At 31.3% G+C, this 18,149-nt stretch overlaps 3 protein-coding genes across 4 annotated transcripts; 1 reads left to right on the top strand and 2 right to left on the bottom strand.

Moving 5' to 3' along the window:
* Nucleotides 1-446: 446 nt before the first annotated feature.
* On the bottom strand, nucleotides 447-1,565 carry LOC126902058 (uncharacterized). Its single transcript, XM_050679080.1, has one exon. The coding sequence runs from the start codon at nucleotides 1,563-1,565 to the stop codon at nucleotides 876-878; it is 690 nt and encodes a 229-aa protein (XP_050535037.1). The 3' UTR covers nucleotides 447-875.
* A 4,255-nt stretch (nucleotides 1,566-5,820) lies between these two features.
* Nucleotides 5,821-8,718, top strand: LOC126900333 (uncharacterized). Its single transcript, XM_050675982.1, has 2 exons — nucleotides 5,821-6,220; nucleotides 8,049-8,718. The coding sequence occupies exons 1-2, from the start codon at nucleotides 5,832-5,834 to the stop codon at nucleotides 8,350-8,352; spliced, it is 693 nt and encodes a 230-aa protein (XP_050531939.1). The 5' UTR covers nucleotides 5,821-5,831; the 3' UTR covers nucleotides 8,353-8,718.
* A 4,928-nt stretch (nucleotides 8,719-13,646) lies between these two features.
* Nucleotides 13,647-17,748, bottom strand: LOC126900327 (voltage-dependent calcium channel type A subunit alpha-1-like). 2 transcript variants are annotated; one of them, XM_050675973.1, is made up of 4 exons: nucleotides 17,499-17,748; nucleotides 15,690-15,829; nucleotides 15,470-15,627; nucleotides 13,647-15,295 (listed from the first exon to the last, which is right to left on the bottom strand). In XM_050675973.1, exons 1-4 carry the CDS (start codon nucleotides 17,565-17,567, stop codon nucleotides 14,649-14,651), a joined length of 1,014 nt encoding a protein of 337 aa, XP_050531930.1. In that variant the 5' UTR covers nucleotides 17,568-17,748; the 3' UTR covers nucleotides 13,647-14,648. The 2 variants fall into 2 exon arrangements, with proteins under 2 accessions (XP_050531930.1, XP_050531929.1); XM_050675972.1 differs by having other exon boundaries at nucleotides 15,690-17,744.
* Nucleotides 17,749-18,149: the final 401 nt, after the last annotated feature.

Genomic DNA, 18,149 nt, shown 5'->3' with positions numbered 1-18,149 from the left:
TCAATACGACTTTTGTTAACTTAATACTGGATTTTAATAGTTCTTTCGCACCATCATTCGACCATGTCGTACCATCTGTTATCTTCGCTCGTATCGCTGCACTATCATTTATCGCCCTATTCATTATAATTTGATGATTAACTTGAATTAATATCTTACGATAATCTTCGCAAAAGCCAAAAATATGTGATAAGGGGATACAGCCCGAAAATTTAAAATCTTCTTTTGAAAATTCGTTACACGTTGAGTTTGGGTCCCAGTATGCATTTTGGAGATTATTCACATCGTTCAGTGAATAAGAACAATACCCTTTTAGCAAACTAGTTATTCCCGGATCTTTAATTTTTTGAATCTCCACTCCATTCATTTCATAAGATATGGAATCGAATAAGAAAGCTAAACCATTATTTGCAATTGCTATTTCACCAGCTGTCCCCCTATTTTTCACTTCACCCTCAATGTATATAAAACTTTCGCATAATAAAGTATATGAATCGGTATTTTGCACGGCTATTCGAATATGATCACCATTTGAGAGTGCCGTAGTGGAAAATGGTAAATACGAACGAAATTGCAAATCTTCGATAGGTGTTTCATCAATATATTTTTCCAATACATTTAAAAAAGAGCTATCCATTTTTATAATACACGTAACGATTTAAAAAAAAATAAATTATTCTTACTCAATTTTGTTCTTTTTTTATTTTCGCGTTTTAATTCTCCTCCTATAAATGAACCGTTTCGCTGACCCAAAGTATTTTTTACTTTGTATAGAGTGTGGAGTTTCTTATTTATTATTTTGTTATTGGTAATATTTTTTTTAACAACACCGCTTATTTTTTTTTGCCCTCGATTATTAGCAAATTTTAAACCCATTAATTATCGCGTTTTAAATGTAAACGTACCGATAACGGCTCTCCTCTTAAATCAATTAATTTTCCGTCTTGATCTTTCAATGTTACCCGCAATTGATTTATAAATGTGGTGTTTAAAGGATAATAAACGGGGTTTGCAATAACTTCAGATAGATGAAATCCCGGGGGGACATTCATAAAAAATTCGTGTAAAGTGTGACTTGGTAAACCGTTATCGAATGAACCGGAAACCAGATTACAATGAACTTTTATAGAATTAACGTTCATTATGTTAACTACATATTCCGAAACGTGTTTATAATCGGCCATATAAATTTTTTTTCCGAATCCCAATAAGCCTGCGATGCTATCCAGCTTAGATAAATCAATATGCCTATCACATTGCATTTCACATTTTAAAGTGATTAGATTGGTTTTAAGTTCAAATGTGATACCAAGTTCCGACGTTGCATTTACTAGAAAATTTTCTATTTGACTCAACTCATAAGAGCCCGTCGGAATAATAATCTCTTGAATACTACCATCCTCTCTACTAAAACCTATTCTATTTTTACCATCATTTATATTCGGGATAGAATTGTTGGTTTCTAAACTCAGAAGACATATTTTTGTATTTTTTTCCATTTCTAGAGGGGGGAAGAACATACATTCTAAGTCTGATGAATTTCCGTTCATTGAAATAGACGTCATGATGATGTGTTCACAAGAAACATCAAACAAAGTTGAGCACAATTTGATGAATTATAATTTTGAAAATTGTCGTAATTGTAATAAATATTACACCCTTTTAGATAGTTTTTTATTTCTATGGGTGGTTTTAAATTTCCAAAACTATCGAACTAATTTACATATTTTCCGAATTTTCTAAAACAAACCCAATGTGTTCCTCTATTATTAACACTATCCAAATTTATAACCATCGACTCTATGTCGTTACAACGTTTCGGCAAATTATCTCTACAATAACAGCCCCTGAAGTGAGGTATTTTTAACAATTTGGCATACTTTATAACCTCATAATCATACATGGCATTATCGGGTAACTTTATTTTTCGAATAAGATTTTTTTTTTTCCCATCACCGCTGTTAACATTACTTCCTCCTTTAAAAGGTTTTAAATACATACCTCCTCCTTCTTTATATGGTTTCAAATGCATTCCATAACCCTGTTTTTTATTGGTGTTAAATTCGTGTGCTGTTTTTATTACATTCGAAATTCCCCCTGCCAGACCCCCTAATGCGCTTAAAGCTGAAAACAGCGTAATCAAAGGCAAAACACCACCATATTTAGGTGTTGGAATGATTCTGGACAGTGATTGCTGTTTAATCTTTTTATTCCTGATTAATTTATTTTTAGCAGCTATTAGAGTCCTATTAATTATTTTTGACGTCTTTTTTGTTTTTTTCTTCTTATTCTTTAATTTATAGCTTTTATAGCTCATACCCAATTTTCTTTTCGCTTTCATTCCCGCGGCGACGACCAATGCGGCGGCCTTTTCTTTTAAACCTGTGTTTTTAGAATCGAACGAATCCCAAGCCTGCTTTTCTAAAACTAAGTCTGCCGCATGGCGAACCGATTTTTCATTACTACCTTCGTAAGCTATGTCATGTATTTTACACGCTCTGTCTAAGCTATTTATACCAACATCGCCGCGCGCCAATCTTTTTTTTAATTTTGTACCGGGTCCGCAAAACCTAAAAATATTTATACGTATTTACTAGATTTTCCTAAATTATATACATTGAAATTTTTACTGATAAGATGGTAAATGCATTTCTAGAGGCATCTTATTTATAACATAATTTAGCAGTCCTACACCTTTAATGTTCTTCATTGCTCGAGTAGATTTCATCGTGTGCGATAATTATAAAAATCTCCAATTATATATTTTGTTTTACAACATGCGAATTTTAGAGCAAAAACACAAACTCTCAGTCCGTAATGTAGATTTACCTGGAACAATTGACTCGACATTTAAACGACACGGATTTTTATTTCCAAATACATTAAGAGGATTAATCGTGGGACCTTCGGGGAGTGGCAAGACCAATGTTATTTTTGCAATGTTAACCGATATTAATGGAATAAGATTTGAGAACGTATATATCTACAGTAAAACCTTACAACAGCCAAAATATATAATTTTAAAAAAAATTTTACAAGAAATAAAAGGTCTGAAACTTTTTACTTTTCACGAAAACGATAGTGTCGTACCCCCCGAAAAAGCACTTCCTAACTCAGTCTTTATTTTTGATGATGTGATTTGTGAAAATCAGAATGTTATCAAATCATACTATTCTCGCGGAAGACACAACAACATAGATTGTTTTTATCTCGCTCAATCATATTCTAGAATACCTAAACATCTTTTAAGAGATAACACTAATTTTATTATATTATTTAAGGAAGATGAACTTAATTTAAAACACGTATTTCAAGATCACTGTTCTGGAGACATGAATTTTAGTGAATTTAAAACTTTTTGTATGACCGGTTGGAATCGAGAAAAATTTAGTTTTGTCATTATTAGCAAAGACGATGATAGAGATAATGGTCGTTATCGTTTCGGATTCCATTATTTCGTCACTATATAAGACGTGATTTGTAAAACTAAGAATTACCGATTATGTGTTCCGACAAATCGGTGTTGACCGATTTAATACGAGCGAAAGACAACATTAAACGTAAATTTAATGATTTAAAACAACAGCGTGTCGATAATGAAGTTTTAATTGCCGACACATTTAAACCGATTATCAACCCACTTGAAAAAATAGCGAATTTTAATGAGAAAAATTATTATAAAAAAGTGAGCGAAGAAAAAAATAATTTAATTAGACATGAAAACACTGCAAAAGATTTGCATGAGATATACAACACAAAATCTGAGAGAGGAGAAAATAGTTTTTTTATAAATTTGAACAAGTACATTGGTGATGATGAAAATCGAAGGATTGACTTAGAACAAATAGACAAATTATATGGGCCTAAATTCGGAATCGATGGGGAAATAACATTGTACGGGAATGCAAAAAATGTAAATTTTGATTGGAACAACGAAAAAATTCTCATTAACAATAACTCGTATCCGTTATCCAGGGGTTTAGTTCAACTTATCTTTAACAAACGACCGGTAGACTATAACAGGGCAGACTTGGATATTTATAGAAAAATTTTAATATTAACATCGGCCCACCTCAAAACCGATAAAAATAGTTTAAAAAAAGGCGGTAAAAAATATTATGAAATTATTGAGCATTTATTCAATAGTGGGAGTGGTCTTTCTATACCACTTATAAAAGATCGGGATGAAACATATGTGTATTGGAACGATCCGAATGAGTTGGTTTCTAGACTAAAGCTGCTCATGTCTTCGAAAAATGCGGGTAACACAAGTTTAGACAGTGAAATAATATCAATATTTGAGGAGCTTTTAGAATCCGGATACATTAAACGAATGCCCGATTATGTCTAGATCTGGTATAGCGTTTGAATTGCACAGACCGGCAAGAAAAAATTTTATCAGAAGAAGAGTTAACGTTATTAGTAAAAATGACCTTTGGGAGGCCGATCTCATAGAAGTTATTCCATTCGCGAAATTAAATATGGGTTACAAATACATACTCTGTGTGATAGATTGTTTCACAAAATACGCATGGGCAATACCTCTGAAAACAAAATCCGGAAAAAACGTTTCTGGGGCTATGGCTAAACTATTTACCCTTCGCCACCACCGCCTAATCCATACAGACCGGGGTCGAGAGTTTTACAATTCGCATTTCCAGGCGCTTGTAAAAAAATATAATATCAACCATTATTCAACTTTTAGCACGATTAAAGCTTCCATTGTGGAACGTTTTAACAGAACTTTAAAAACAAACATGTATCGGGAATTTAGCGCTAGAGGTTCTCAAAAATGGATTAATATAATAGATTTTTTGATCAAAAAATATAATAACAGCAAACATCGAACGATTGGGATGACGCCTATACAGGCGGAATCAAATCCGCTATCGGTAAAGTTGAATCATAGAAAAATATTCAAATCAAAACCCAAATTCAAAATCGGACAAAAAGTGAGAATATCTATTCATAAATCTTTATTTATTAAAGGATATATGGCCAATTGGAGTACTGAAATATTTTCAGTTTCCAAAATTAATAATACATCACCAATTACTTATATGTTAAAAGATTACACAGGCGTTCCTATAAAAGGATGTTTTTATGAATATGAATTGCATGACACAAATTACCCAAACGATTTTCTCATTGAAAAAATTATTAAAAGAAAAAAATCGAACGTATTGGTGAAATGGTTGGGTTATGACAGTTCGCATAACTCGTGGGTGTCCGTAAACGATATTAAAAACGATAGTATGCGATATTGATCAGTATGTAATAAGCACACACCATGAATGTGTTTGGCACTTCTGCAGAGAGCAGACAAAACAGCCAACTTGAAAAACTCGAAAATATCAGTGTGGCTATATCAAGAGACTTTTTACAAACACAAACAAGTATAATCAATATTAGAGATAAAATAAAACTATTAGCAGATGACATAAATCTCACAAAATTGCTGATTGATGGTTTAGATAATAGAGTTTCTACCATTGATATTAAATTACTGAGCCTGACTGATGAAATTAAAAAAATTAGTTTACGTTTAAGTAATTTAAATATTGATATTGAAGAAACTAAATCCAAAATATATGCACATATTAATAACCCCAAGACAAAAATTGCAATTGATAAAATACTAGAAAATATTGTCGAACGAGTTGGATTTTTGGAGAAAACTAGAACTATTCATTTTAGTGATTCATTAAACATCGAAGATAACACATCTAATATTTCAAAAAGTTAAATAAGTTAAAAAACAAAAAATGAGTACGGCGGTATTTGATATTCATTGCGTACTAAACTCGCAGGGTGAATATACCATAGAAGAAATGTCTATAGTCGATACAGACGAATTGGCTGCCCAAACATGGATATTCAAAAGTTTTCCGATACAAAATTCCAAATCGAAGGCCGCGAACAAATGGTTAGAACGATATTACCATCGAATACCAACAAGTTATGGACAGGTAAATGCGGATGAAATTTGTCCAATATTAAATTCTACGAATTACAAATTTATACTCGTAAAAGGAAAACAGAAAAAACAACTATTAGAAAAACTTATTTCAAAGCCCTGCATTGTAAACAATTTGGAAACTCTAGACTGCCCATCAATCGATAACTTATATAAAAATTCTTATTTCCCATCCTGTATATTTCATAAAAATTTAAACCCGCATAGATGCACACTCAACACCGCATATAAGCTGAGAAAATGGTACTTAGATAATATATAAAATCATATTCATATTTAATTTTGTAACACATATATTTCATAATGTAAATTTGACAATAAAAATATTATTATTATTATAAGAAGTTTTATTTATTTAAATTTTAAGTAATGTCCCATTGTGAATAATAATTCGATAGTGATTGACTGTAAGGCTGTTCCTCACTAATTGATATCGTGTTTACCGAAGACGGCTGATCGATTATTTGTACATTAACATCCTAAATAAAACATAATAAATATTAACATAAACCAAAATAAACATTACATTTTTAACTGACTTTGCTCACCTTTTTTTGAACCTTGTTATATCACGTTTTTTCATCCATCAATCGATCAACAATGCTGGTAATCATAAATGATTTTATTTCGTGCACATAACTAAGATCGTGTTTTTTCATGATATGTTTTCCAACTTCGATAAAATCAATTTTTTTTATGAATAATAACACTGTGTTGTAATCGCTGTGCAGAGTTTCTTGAGCAAATATATTAAAACAATAGTCAATAATCTCCTCGAATTGCTTTTTTATGATTGGTTTGTTAATAGTGTTTTGACGTTTGACTGCATCAATAATTACACATTCCAAATCTAATAAGGTGATTAAATGCTCATATTTAAAAACAACTTGACACTTCGGATATATTTTCGATTTTATCAAAATCACGTTAGCCTTGTGATGGACTCTTTTAGATATCGCTGTTGAAGCATCCTCAAGTAGTAAAATTTTTTCCTTTTTAATAGGAGCGGTTAATATCAAAGATAAAATGTTACCCATTAAACCAAAAATACGAGTTAAAAGATCAACTGAAATTGTAACATTTCTTAACGGAGAAATTAAACGTACCACGGTAATAAACGATTCTTTTGGTTCAATACCAATCGTTATATAAAATTTTTTATTCACACTGAAACTATAAAACAAACAATTTATGAATTCATTTTTATGAGGAAAATCATCTTTACCAACACTATTCATTTTCTTCAACATCGCTTCAACCATATTGACGAGACAGAATTGAAGCACGTCCAATACAACAACAAATGACTGAATGATCTCAAATTATTACTTCTTCTGAATGTTGTATTAAATAAATTTTAAAAAACGATTCTCGCCAACCCGATCAACTTTTTATTCAATTTTCGATATTAATCGCGTTGTTATCATCAAAGTCCATTTTGTCTTTTAAAACTGTTTCTAAAGAGTTAACACGTATTTCAATATTTTTGGTAGCTTGATGCAAAGTTTTCATATGATCGGATAAATCCTCGATTTGAGCGTTCACGTGAAAATCCGCACCTCTCAATCTTATAAATAATTCATCAATTAATAATTTGTTTCTGAAGACAGTTTCATCAATGTTTTTTATTTTTTCTCTGTGTTCGTTCCGATCATGAAGCGAGCAATAACAGCAAAACTGGTCCATCACTAACCGATAACACGCAAGTAATAAAATCGTTGGACAGATAGCGACGCGTTTCACCCAAAGGTCCTGCGTAGGGATAGATAGCGTCCTATTTCGTCCGCCAGATCGCGCCGCATCGGGTTTTATGCGTCCGCCGGATGATGCTGCATTGGGTTGGGTTGGGTTTCGTCGGGTATGACTGGCTGGGGTTTCACGGGTCCGCCAGATGGCGCTCGGAAGGGTCGGGTTGCGTTGGGTCCCGTCGAGTTAGATTGCGTCGTGTTTCATTTACTCCTCCTCACCTCCACCCAATCTTAAATGGGGAAAGAGGTTGAGGAAGTCGAGCCGAGGGGGATGGTCGGCATACAAATTATAACTACTACTATGGTTTATTTTTTCATTCTAGGGTGAAACTTAAGTTACATGGTTATAGTGATGCAGACTATGCTGATGATACAACAACTAGGCGATCAACATCAGGATACATATTCATGATGACTAATGGAATAGTAGCATGGTGTTCACAAAGACAAAAATCAGTAGCACTCTCAACTACTGAGGCTGAATACATGGCACTGAGTCAAGCAGTCCAGGAATTAACTTGGTTGACGCTACTAACAAGTGATCTTCTGGAAACACAGGGAGACACCTGTTTTGTACGCGGACAATCAAAGTGCCATAAAATTGGTGAAGAATCCAGAATTCCATAAACGAACTAAACATATAGATGTTCGTTATCATTATATTCGTGAGAAGTTCAATGAAGGGATGTTTTCACTGGAGTATGTGACCAGCAAAGAGCAGTTAGCTGACATCTTGACCAAGCCAACACCACGAACAAGATTTCAAGAACTCAGAGAAATGTTAGGAATTAGATATATAGATTTATAATTTTTTAATTAACTATGTACGGGTGTATTGTTTAAGGGGAATAAGGGGAATATTATTTAAGATAACAGTTTAATGTATTTTTACTTATGTTAGTATAGTACAAGGTCAAAGGGACACATTCCTTTTACGATTATGTTGTTTTACTCAATGCAGCCTATTGTATACATGTTTACAGTTTAGTCGTAGTTTCGCCGTCTATCGAGTAAAATGTTCGGTTGTCGTTGTACATCTCTTATATTATATGTTTTGACATTTTATATTAAATACTATTATATTACGAATAATATCTAAATCTTTTAATTACATAACCTATTCCATTCAACAATTTTATTTTTGGTTTTCGTACCTGTAAACGCATGCGCGTCATTAATATAATATATATATTAGGGTGATCCTCTGTCATAGGTGAAGCAAAAAAAAATTTGATTGTTCAGTTGCAGGACCCCCTAAATTTTTTTATTACTATAAGTAAAACATTTTGATAAAGTTTTGTCATGATTGGTCAACCCCTTTCCCGTACCGCAAAAGGGTTGGAAATTTGATAAATGGGGTAGTTTTATAGTTTTTTGCTTTTTCTTATTCACTATCATTTGAGGAAACCTCGTAAAAACGAGATTCTTTTAATTTTACTGATTATCTCATTGAACAATTATTTTCTAGTATTACAAATATATTAATACTCACTACACTAATATTGGGTTTGAATATAGTGATGAAAATGATAAAATTATTTATAAAGAAGTTACAATGACGTACACTTTTATATAGATATTAAATTGAAGCTTATGTAATATGCTTTAATTTGAAAAAGAAAATTGTCTTCATGGTGAAAAAGACCAAACCGTATTCAAAAAGATGCTATTTTTGTGTTAAAATTTTGGGTTTTGTATTTTATTTTATTTTAAAATATTTGACAAGGAAAGTACACTGATTTTCATAAATATTATATAAATCAAATTAATATAGCATAGAAAGTCGACAACACTTAAGTTTGACGCACTTGGGGTCCAAGGTATCAACTCGCATGTGAAAAGGAATATTTTGCATTATTGACTTGATATTGAAAAATCATATTTATACTTACTAATATTAATCAACTATAATTGTAATTAAAATGAATTGATTTAACTAGACTTGCTGTAAATTATCTACCTCGAGTATAAGAAAATTCAAAGAAAATCATCTTCTCTTAACCCTTATGTGACTGGAAAGGTACCCGGGTACCTTTTCAGTTTTTAAATTTATTTTTCTTCTAAATATTTAGTATGTATGGTTAGTCCTTCTGTGACATCTCTAAATAGCATGTATAGTTAACAAATTTATATTTTGTATTTGAAAAGTATATAATTTATTGTACTTAAAATAGCGTTGTTAATTTTACACCTTATAAGGACGTAGTAGGTACCTGGGTACCTCTATATATTGTATTTAAATGTAGGTTTTATTGATACAAAAAAAAGTTAAATTACCATTGATAAATATTTTTACTGGACATCATTAAAATAGATACAAATATTAAGAGAACAAAAATGTTATTTTTTACATATTTAGTAAGTATTATAACATATTTAGGTTTTTTGTTGATTGCAAGTTTCGCAAAATGATTTGTTTATTGAGTGTTCATTGCAAATAGGCTTTGAGCAAGTTGAACAAGCTTTTCGAGTTTTCCGTTGCTTATAACCCAATTCTCGACATACTAAGCAACTTCCAACTATTTGAATACGTCCTGAAGCATCACGAGGTGGTTCATTTTTAGGAATAGCAATTATCTGTTGTATTGGCCGTCGAGAACCAATTCCATTGAATTACGAGTATATCGATTTCCTACTACTTTAGGTATGGAGGTTCGAATTTCTATTGCAGGCATACATAATTGATTTGCAAGCTCTTTCAAAAATTTTCGGCGTCGATCAGTTGTGTTAAACCTTTGATTGTGTTCCATATATATAATATATGCAGATAAAACAGCAATATCAATCATGTTGAAAAAAAATGCAAGTGGCCAACGATTAGTTCTTCGCTTTACTGTGTATTCTGTTAACATTTTATCCATTGTATCTACTCCTCCTTTTGTCTGATGATAATATTTTATAATTTCTGGTTTAGCGGTAGCAGCTTGCATTATGTCGGCTGTCATATGCATTGTAGATAAAAGAATAACCGATTTATTTATTTTTGGAACATAAGAAATATTTATATCTTTTCTAAATACAAAATTTGTAGAATGTAACGCTCTGGCTTTTGATGGAAGCATTTTGGGAGGCAAGAATCTTTTATTTTTTCTGACAGTACCAACCAATGTCATATTCCAAGAGTTTAATGTAGTAGCCAATTGCATACTTGTAAAAAAGTTGTCTGTAGTCACATTCCGTCCAGAACCTTTATACATCGCAACTAAGTCAAGAACTGAACGTTCACCAATATTTACTTAACGTTTACCATCTTGTGGTTTGCCAGTGTAAATTTTACCATGCAAAGGGTAAGCATTTGCTGCATCGCATGCCCAAAAAACCTTTATTCCATATTTTGCAGGTTTAGATGGAATGTACTGTGTAAATTTTGTGTGTCCTCTGTAAGGAAATAATTGTTCGTCTACTGTTATATTTTCTGTAGGTTTATAATTTTTATGTAAGTTTTGATTGAGCATGTCCAAATATCACGAATCGGTGCAGCTTTGTCTGTTGTAATACGTATATTACGAGTGTTTACATTATCAAAACAAATAAACCTTAGCAACATTTTGAATCGATCTCGAGACATTGCAGCTCGAATGAGAGGTAACGAGTCTAATTTCCACATTTCTGATACATGTTCTTTATTAGATCTATGTACACCAGATACGAGAAGAATTACATATAATAAGATATAAAAGCAATAGACTGACGACAATGAAATAATTTACCGAAAAGCACAGATAACTATATTGTAGGTACCCGGGTACCTACACCGTCTTGTTTTTTTTTTCAGTCGCATAAAGGTTAAAAATCAAATTAAATGACACATTTACTGTTGCGGCGTACGTTATCGTATAGTTTTTTTTATTATTATTAGTATTATTGTGATAAGCTGACTATCGGTTTTACTCAGCGGAGAAAAACCAGTCTCCTAATAAATGCCTCACTATGCACAAATAGCAAAATTTCGTTTTTATTAATTTATAGGTAGGCGACCTAAGTAGCCTTCTTCTCGTAAAATAAAAAATACAGTACACATTCGCAACATTTACTGAAAAGCTTAATTTTTTCATCGTGTAATTGAATTAATTTTGTTATGACAATTAAAAAACATCAGGAATTGTTAGGAATTTTTTTCAGATTACATAAAAAATTATTTCAAATTTTCGTTTTGTTTTATTATTAACTTTTACAACATAAATCTACGCGAAATTTGTTTTACAGCATAAAAATCGGATTGTCAAAAGTAACAACAACATATATTTTTAACAAAAAAAACTTTGACAACTTGTGTAATAATATATAATATAATAATAAGTAATATACAATACAATAATATAATACATTATCTTTCTATAACATATTATCTAAAATAAAAATAAAAATAAAAAGAATAATGTAATAATGATAATAAAAGGTCCTAAAAGAAAATTTTAAACAGTACAATATTAATAATATAATTAGTAATTATAATAATAATGAATCACATTGGAAAAAAAATAGTAATACCCGTTCCGCTTCCGTTTTTACATGTTATTAGTATTCTTATTAATTTATGATAACACTATTTTTGCTTACTTAACTTAGTATATATTACACAGTGATATATATATATATATATATAGAAAACCAAATAGATAATAAATTATGATACATAAATGAAAAACGTCAAAAAAGTGACTGGTGACCTGTGTCTGGTGGTCGATATTAAAAATTATTAAGGCAACTTTGATTACGATTTTAACATTACATTATAAATATACAAACGAACGTTTACACGGCTGTCTCGTCAGATATCATTAACTACGATCAAAGAGGAATTATAATATCATATTAACAACAAGCTCGAAACGTTGCAATATATTAGCAGCAAGCTTTATAGTAGTTTATAAAACTTAGTAATATAATATTATACGTAGATATAGATAGTTAGAGAAATCAATAGAAAGTATATTTACTAGACGTAATAATTGAAAACGAAAAAATAACTAGAGTTCGACGGAACTGCGAATTAAAATATTTTATATCATTATATTATGTTCACAGAGTATATAATACATATACTAAATATATAAATGATGGATAATTATCACAGATTATTCTTTTTTTTCTTTTCTTTTTTTTTTTTTTTTGTAGGCATTCAAGAAACGTATTATTTATGTATAGCGTAAAAATGTTAACGACAATAATCAATAATTAACTTTAATATCTCATTAAAATACACTTTAATAATAACAACTTTTTCCTAGAACCACTTGCGATAAAAATTAAAAAAAAAAAGAATTTATTTACAATCATAAAATATTTACTTTACAGTTAGGTAAAAGCTTATCAAATACATTCGTATTTTTTTATTTTTATTTAACGTTAAATCATTGTTAAATTAAAATATATCTCAAAAAATGCATAGTAATTGGATAATAATAATCAAGTGAAACGAGTTGGCAGTTTGAAAATATAACAACACCTCACGTCGAGGCGATAAAAGAAAACAAGTAGGATACTTATTTATAAACAAGATAATAAAGTTATTGTGGTCCCTCGTGAAACAAAACGAATTAACTTTATCCTACCAACTAAAAATATTCATCTAAATTATCATTTAATTATAAATATTAATAGGTAGTTACTATCTCATCAATACTGTTAGCCATGTTTTTGAATTTTTTTTTTTTAATGACTTTATACAAGAGAACAATCATACTTCTAAATAATTATAATATATACTGTAAACAAGTTTTTTACAGGTAAGTAGAAAGATATTTGGGCGAGATATTATTAGGTATCATAGAGCAAAAAATGAATAGACAATTGTAAATTGTCCTTCTATAATAAATACCTATATGATAATTAAAAAGAAAACTAATCGATTTCTCTTGGTTTATAAAACCTACGAGTCCTTAATCGCTCTCGATGGAAACGATTAAAAAAATAATACGAAAATTTTAAAAAATATATTATGAAAGGTACACGTTAAGTTTAAGTAGAAATACAACATAGTTGCCTACACTTTTACACAACGCTAAATCACATTGTATATATTTAAAACATTGTACGCGATCGTTAATTTATATTATAAAATAAATACTTCAAAATAAGTACAAAAAAATTGAATAATGAATATTAATTTTAAAATAAAAACGGTGGTCATCTGACCGCAATAATATCGTACATTCTCAAAAAGCATTTCGAATCCAACCGTTGTGTTTTGTGTTCACATTTATCAAACAGTAAATTTCATTATCACCAATTTAACAAAAAAAATTTTGAAAAAAGCGTGTTTCATTACAGCTTAATCTAAATTTTTACATTTCATTATCGACGCATTTTTTTTTGTACTTTGGACTAAAGCGAAATTCGTATTAAGATTTTAAAGTTTGTTCGACCAACTATTCTTGAAAAATATTTTTGTTTGAATTAAGTTTAACCTATTCAAATTCAAATTTAAACGCTTTTATAATAAAAAAGTTATGACTTAATCGATTTTTACATTTGAGTTCTTTTGGGTAATTTTAAAATTTGACAGAAATAAAATGTAGAAAATTATAGTTATGACATGAGTTTTTATGCTTTAAAAATAGAATTCAAAAATAATTCAAAAGAAGGAGTTGAATCTTATGCAAATATTTGTATAAAAACGTTCGAAGCAAGCGAAATATATTGGCTATAATAAGTCCAGTGACTTTCGATGATTAAAAATATGATAATGATTAAAAGTTAAAAAATATACAAAATATTTTTTATAGATAATATTGACAAAATGTAAACAAAACAACAACGATTACGATAAAAACACAATAACGACATTATTTTTGAACCCGGTGATGATAACGGCGGTGGCAGCGGAGTTGGTGATTTCATTGTGTCGCTGAGCCTGACAACGAAAACGATGACGGCGGCGACGTTGGTTGGGGCCGGCCGCTGCTACCGGACAGCAAGGGTTAGCACCAATCGTCTTCATCCGAATCGCTGTGACGTCCACCAGACCCTCGGCTTTTGTTGAACGCCGTGGCCACCGTAGCGGCTCGTCTCGTTTTTGTAAAACCGTTACGCACCGGCGACGGTAGTAGCCGACCACTGCGTCCAATCGACATGGCCTGTTCAAAGCTCAATGGAGGCATGGCGGTCATTGCGATGCTACTTTGTCGGTTTAGTGACGACGGTTTTGGGAGAGATGCCGGTGAACCACGCGTGGGCGACGCATTCAGCTTGGGAAAATTTATGGACGCCGAATGCGGTGGCCTCAACTGAAGTGACGACGGTTTATTCGGCGTGGCCGGTAATCGGCGGCGATTGCAACCGGCTACGGCTAACACTGGGTAACTACTATTGACCAACAGTGACGGCGGTGGCATCATCATCATCATCGACGGTTGTGACGACGCCGATGGGTGATGGTGAGCGTGCTGCCTGATTACCGAAGGTTGAGACGGCTGCTGCGCCTGCTGTCGACCACTTCCCGTCGTTGATACTGGTGATGGCGAACGCGAACGCTGATCTAAGCTCGTAGTACCGTAGTAGGTTCGACCGCTCTCGGACCTATCTGGACTTGGTGACCGCACAGGGCTGGTTGATGCCGACCAAGAACCTGTTCATATATTAATTGTATTAGTGATTAATGGTATCGTGAACCCAAAATTTTGAAGCACTGTGATGGGAATGTTAGAAAAGATAAAACAAATTTGGTTTTAAGTACTCTTAGAAAATCATTTTTCTCTACAATAATCAAACGATATTTTAAATTGGTACTGAGATACGCTACCTCTAGGATGTCGACGATGCTCTTGTTTGACCATTTCGACCACATTAGACACGGTATCACTAAAGCCAACCTCGTGAGGATGTTGACTGTGGTGATAGTGATGACCATGAGAAGATAGATGATATCTCCTGGTTGGGGAAGGAGTTCTTCTTTCTCTCCTATAATTATATAATCCGTCAAAAAATGTCAAAATATTTATGTTTATCCATCATAAACATACCGAATGCTCGGTGACCGTGACCTTTGTTGTCTGTACCCAGGATGCAAGTGCATGGTCTGATTTTGAGGCTGATGGCCATCGGAGTTGGAATCATCGGATGGTCTTCGAGATGAAATCACTACATCTGTCAGCTCCATCACCTGCAAAAACCGTCCGGTTGCCCAGAGTATTAAGAAGAAGGCTTCCGCAAAAAACAATGGGAGCGCTTTCATTCTACGTGTTTTATCTTTTTTTAACGTGTATGAATAACGATAAAAAAAAGGTGTAATATCAAGTATAAAAATTACACCGAAACAACGTTTCCTTTTAATTAAATTTTTTTTAAAAATTTTAAACACTAAACCCATTACAATGTTATTACCAAGTTTAATAACCTTGTAGAAGATATGAAGTATTATTATATTTTGGAGAGATTATTATTTTTGATACTGTTAAACAGAAACATTGTTTACGTATATTATTTTAATTAATTTAAATAAATTTAATTAATTACTTACTCGATTAAATAATTAATTATATTCATAGAAATTAATATTTGTAGTTACAGTGATGTTTTTAGTTTTTCAACTGTGTTTATATACATAGATGTGTATTAATAGAAATTATTTCAATGCTACGTTATGTACCAATAAATGCATTTACATTGTCGGAACAAAATAAATAAAAATAAAAAAACTGTGCGAATAGTTATTTTTCGAGATGAACTTTCGGGTCAATATTATCGAATTTCCAGGAATTTGGACGTAAGCTTGGCCGGTAGTAGATAAATACTTTCGTTATCAACATAAAATTGTTAACAATCAGCCAACACAGTTTTAAGCTGTTTTTGAGAGTATAATGTCTGTCGTTTCATCGACCGACCACAGTTCTATTTTACAAATACGTTAACACGTTTATATGTAACAAAATGTCGATAAGACCATGAAAAATAAGTACATGCAAATTTTTGCGTCACATGCATCGTGCAAAGTAATATTATAACAACAGTAATTATTACACATAAATAAATCTATGTAAACAGTATACAGTCAACGATCTAGTGTTTACAATAGGTACACGAACACGTTGACTGGACGTTAGTGTTCAGCTATTAGTTTCAGTATCCTGAAATAGTTTGCCTAAAATTTAGGATCGATAGTACTTGTTTAAATTATCGACAGTCTAAGGAATAGTAATATAAAAACGAGAATACACAACAACAGCACGCCTTAATGGTGCGCCATTTTACCTAAATCTAAACATTACTATGTCAAGTACAATAATATTTGTACCAATGTCAAAGAATTAATATATTAGTAGATAACTACTGAATGACGTTATATTTGTTTACAAAATAACGATACATTTATAACGAAATTAAACGAATCTAATATTATATCTAAATGTTTACTAACTAAGTTTTAGCTATGACGTTAAGTATTAGAACCGTAATACAATTGTTTTCATCTATTTTAAAATATCAAGTAAATAAGTCAACAATGACCGGAACGATAGTTACTTTTCAATATGAAGAGTTCCATCAAGTGACTATAGTCTATGCAACCACACAACAATAACAATAACAACAACAACCACTAAATTAATCAACATAAATTATTATATTGGTTGACGAAACCCTCATTTACCGAAATTCGTAAGATTCGAAGGTTCTACATTTAAAGAAATACCAAAAAATAAGAATAAAAATATCATAATGATAAAATTAAACAAAACCAAAAAACAACAAAGTATTATTATTTTAAAATAAAACACAAGGCTATGTTCTCCAGGAGCCGACTATAAAATCTCAAACCATGAAATCGTCAATACCTTTTCTAAAATATCGCCACGCCTCCTTCTCAAACGTTTGGATTGTGTTAGAAACCGCTGAAAATACATAAACACAGAACCGTTTTACACACAGATTGTAGTCACTTGACAAATTTATAGGATAATTAACCCGAGAATACAATAAGTAATGTTAAAAAATTTATTCGATTTTGAACACAATTTTTTTGGTAAAAAATTATTATTACTATGGAAGGGTATAGGACGATTAGAGATAATTTAGATCCTAAAAAGGTAAGGAAAAATAGAATTTTTTATTTGTTGGAATAGAATTTACATAATAAGAAGGTAATTCAACACTCGGGAATATCAATAGGGTTATAATTACTGAATTGGCATACAATCATCACCTTTTTAGACCTGAAACAAAAAAAAAAAAATTTATTTTTTATTAAGATCAAAATATAAATATAAATAAAATAAATATTTTTTTAGCTTCGATGCGAAGCTGAGAAGGTATTGGTTTTACTAAGATGTGTTTATTTTTTATTTTTTTTTTGTGTCTGTTACCACTTTTTCTCAGCTCTCACCGATTTCTTTCAATGATACGTCAAAAGATCACAAATCGTATCTAGTCGAAGACATTACCCTCAAAAATTGAAAAAAATTCCCCCGTTCCCCGTAAATGGCGGA

This window comes from Daktulosphaira vitifoliae, unplaced genomic scaffold, assembly GCF_025091365.1.
Source record: "Daktulosphaira vitifoliae isolate Bord-2020 unplaced genomic scaffold, ASM2509136v1 Scaffold_3, whole genome shotgun sequence".
Classification (NCBI taxonomy): Eukaryota; Metazoa; Arthropoda; class Insecta; order Hemiptera; family Phylloxeridae; genus Daktulosphaira; species Daktulosphaira vitifoliae.
Note: the sequence above shows the minus strand (reverse complement) of the source record. Positions and strands in the feature narration are given on the sequence as shown.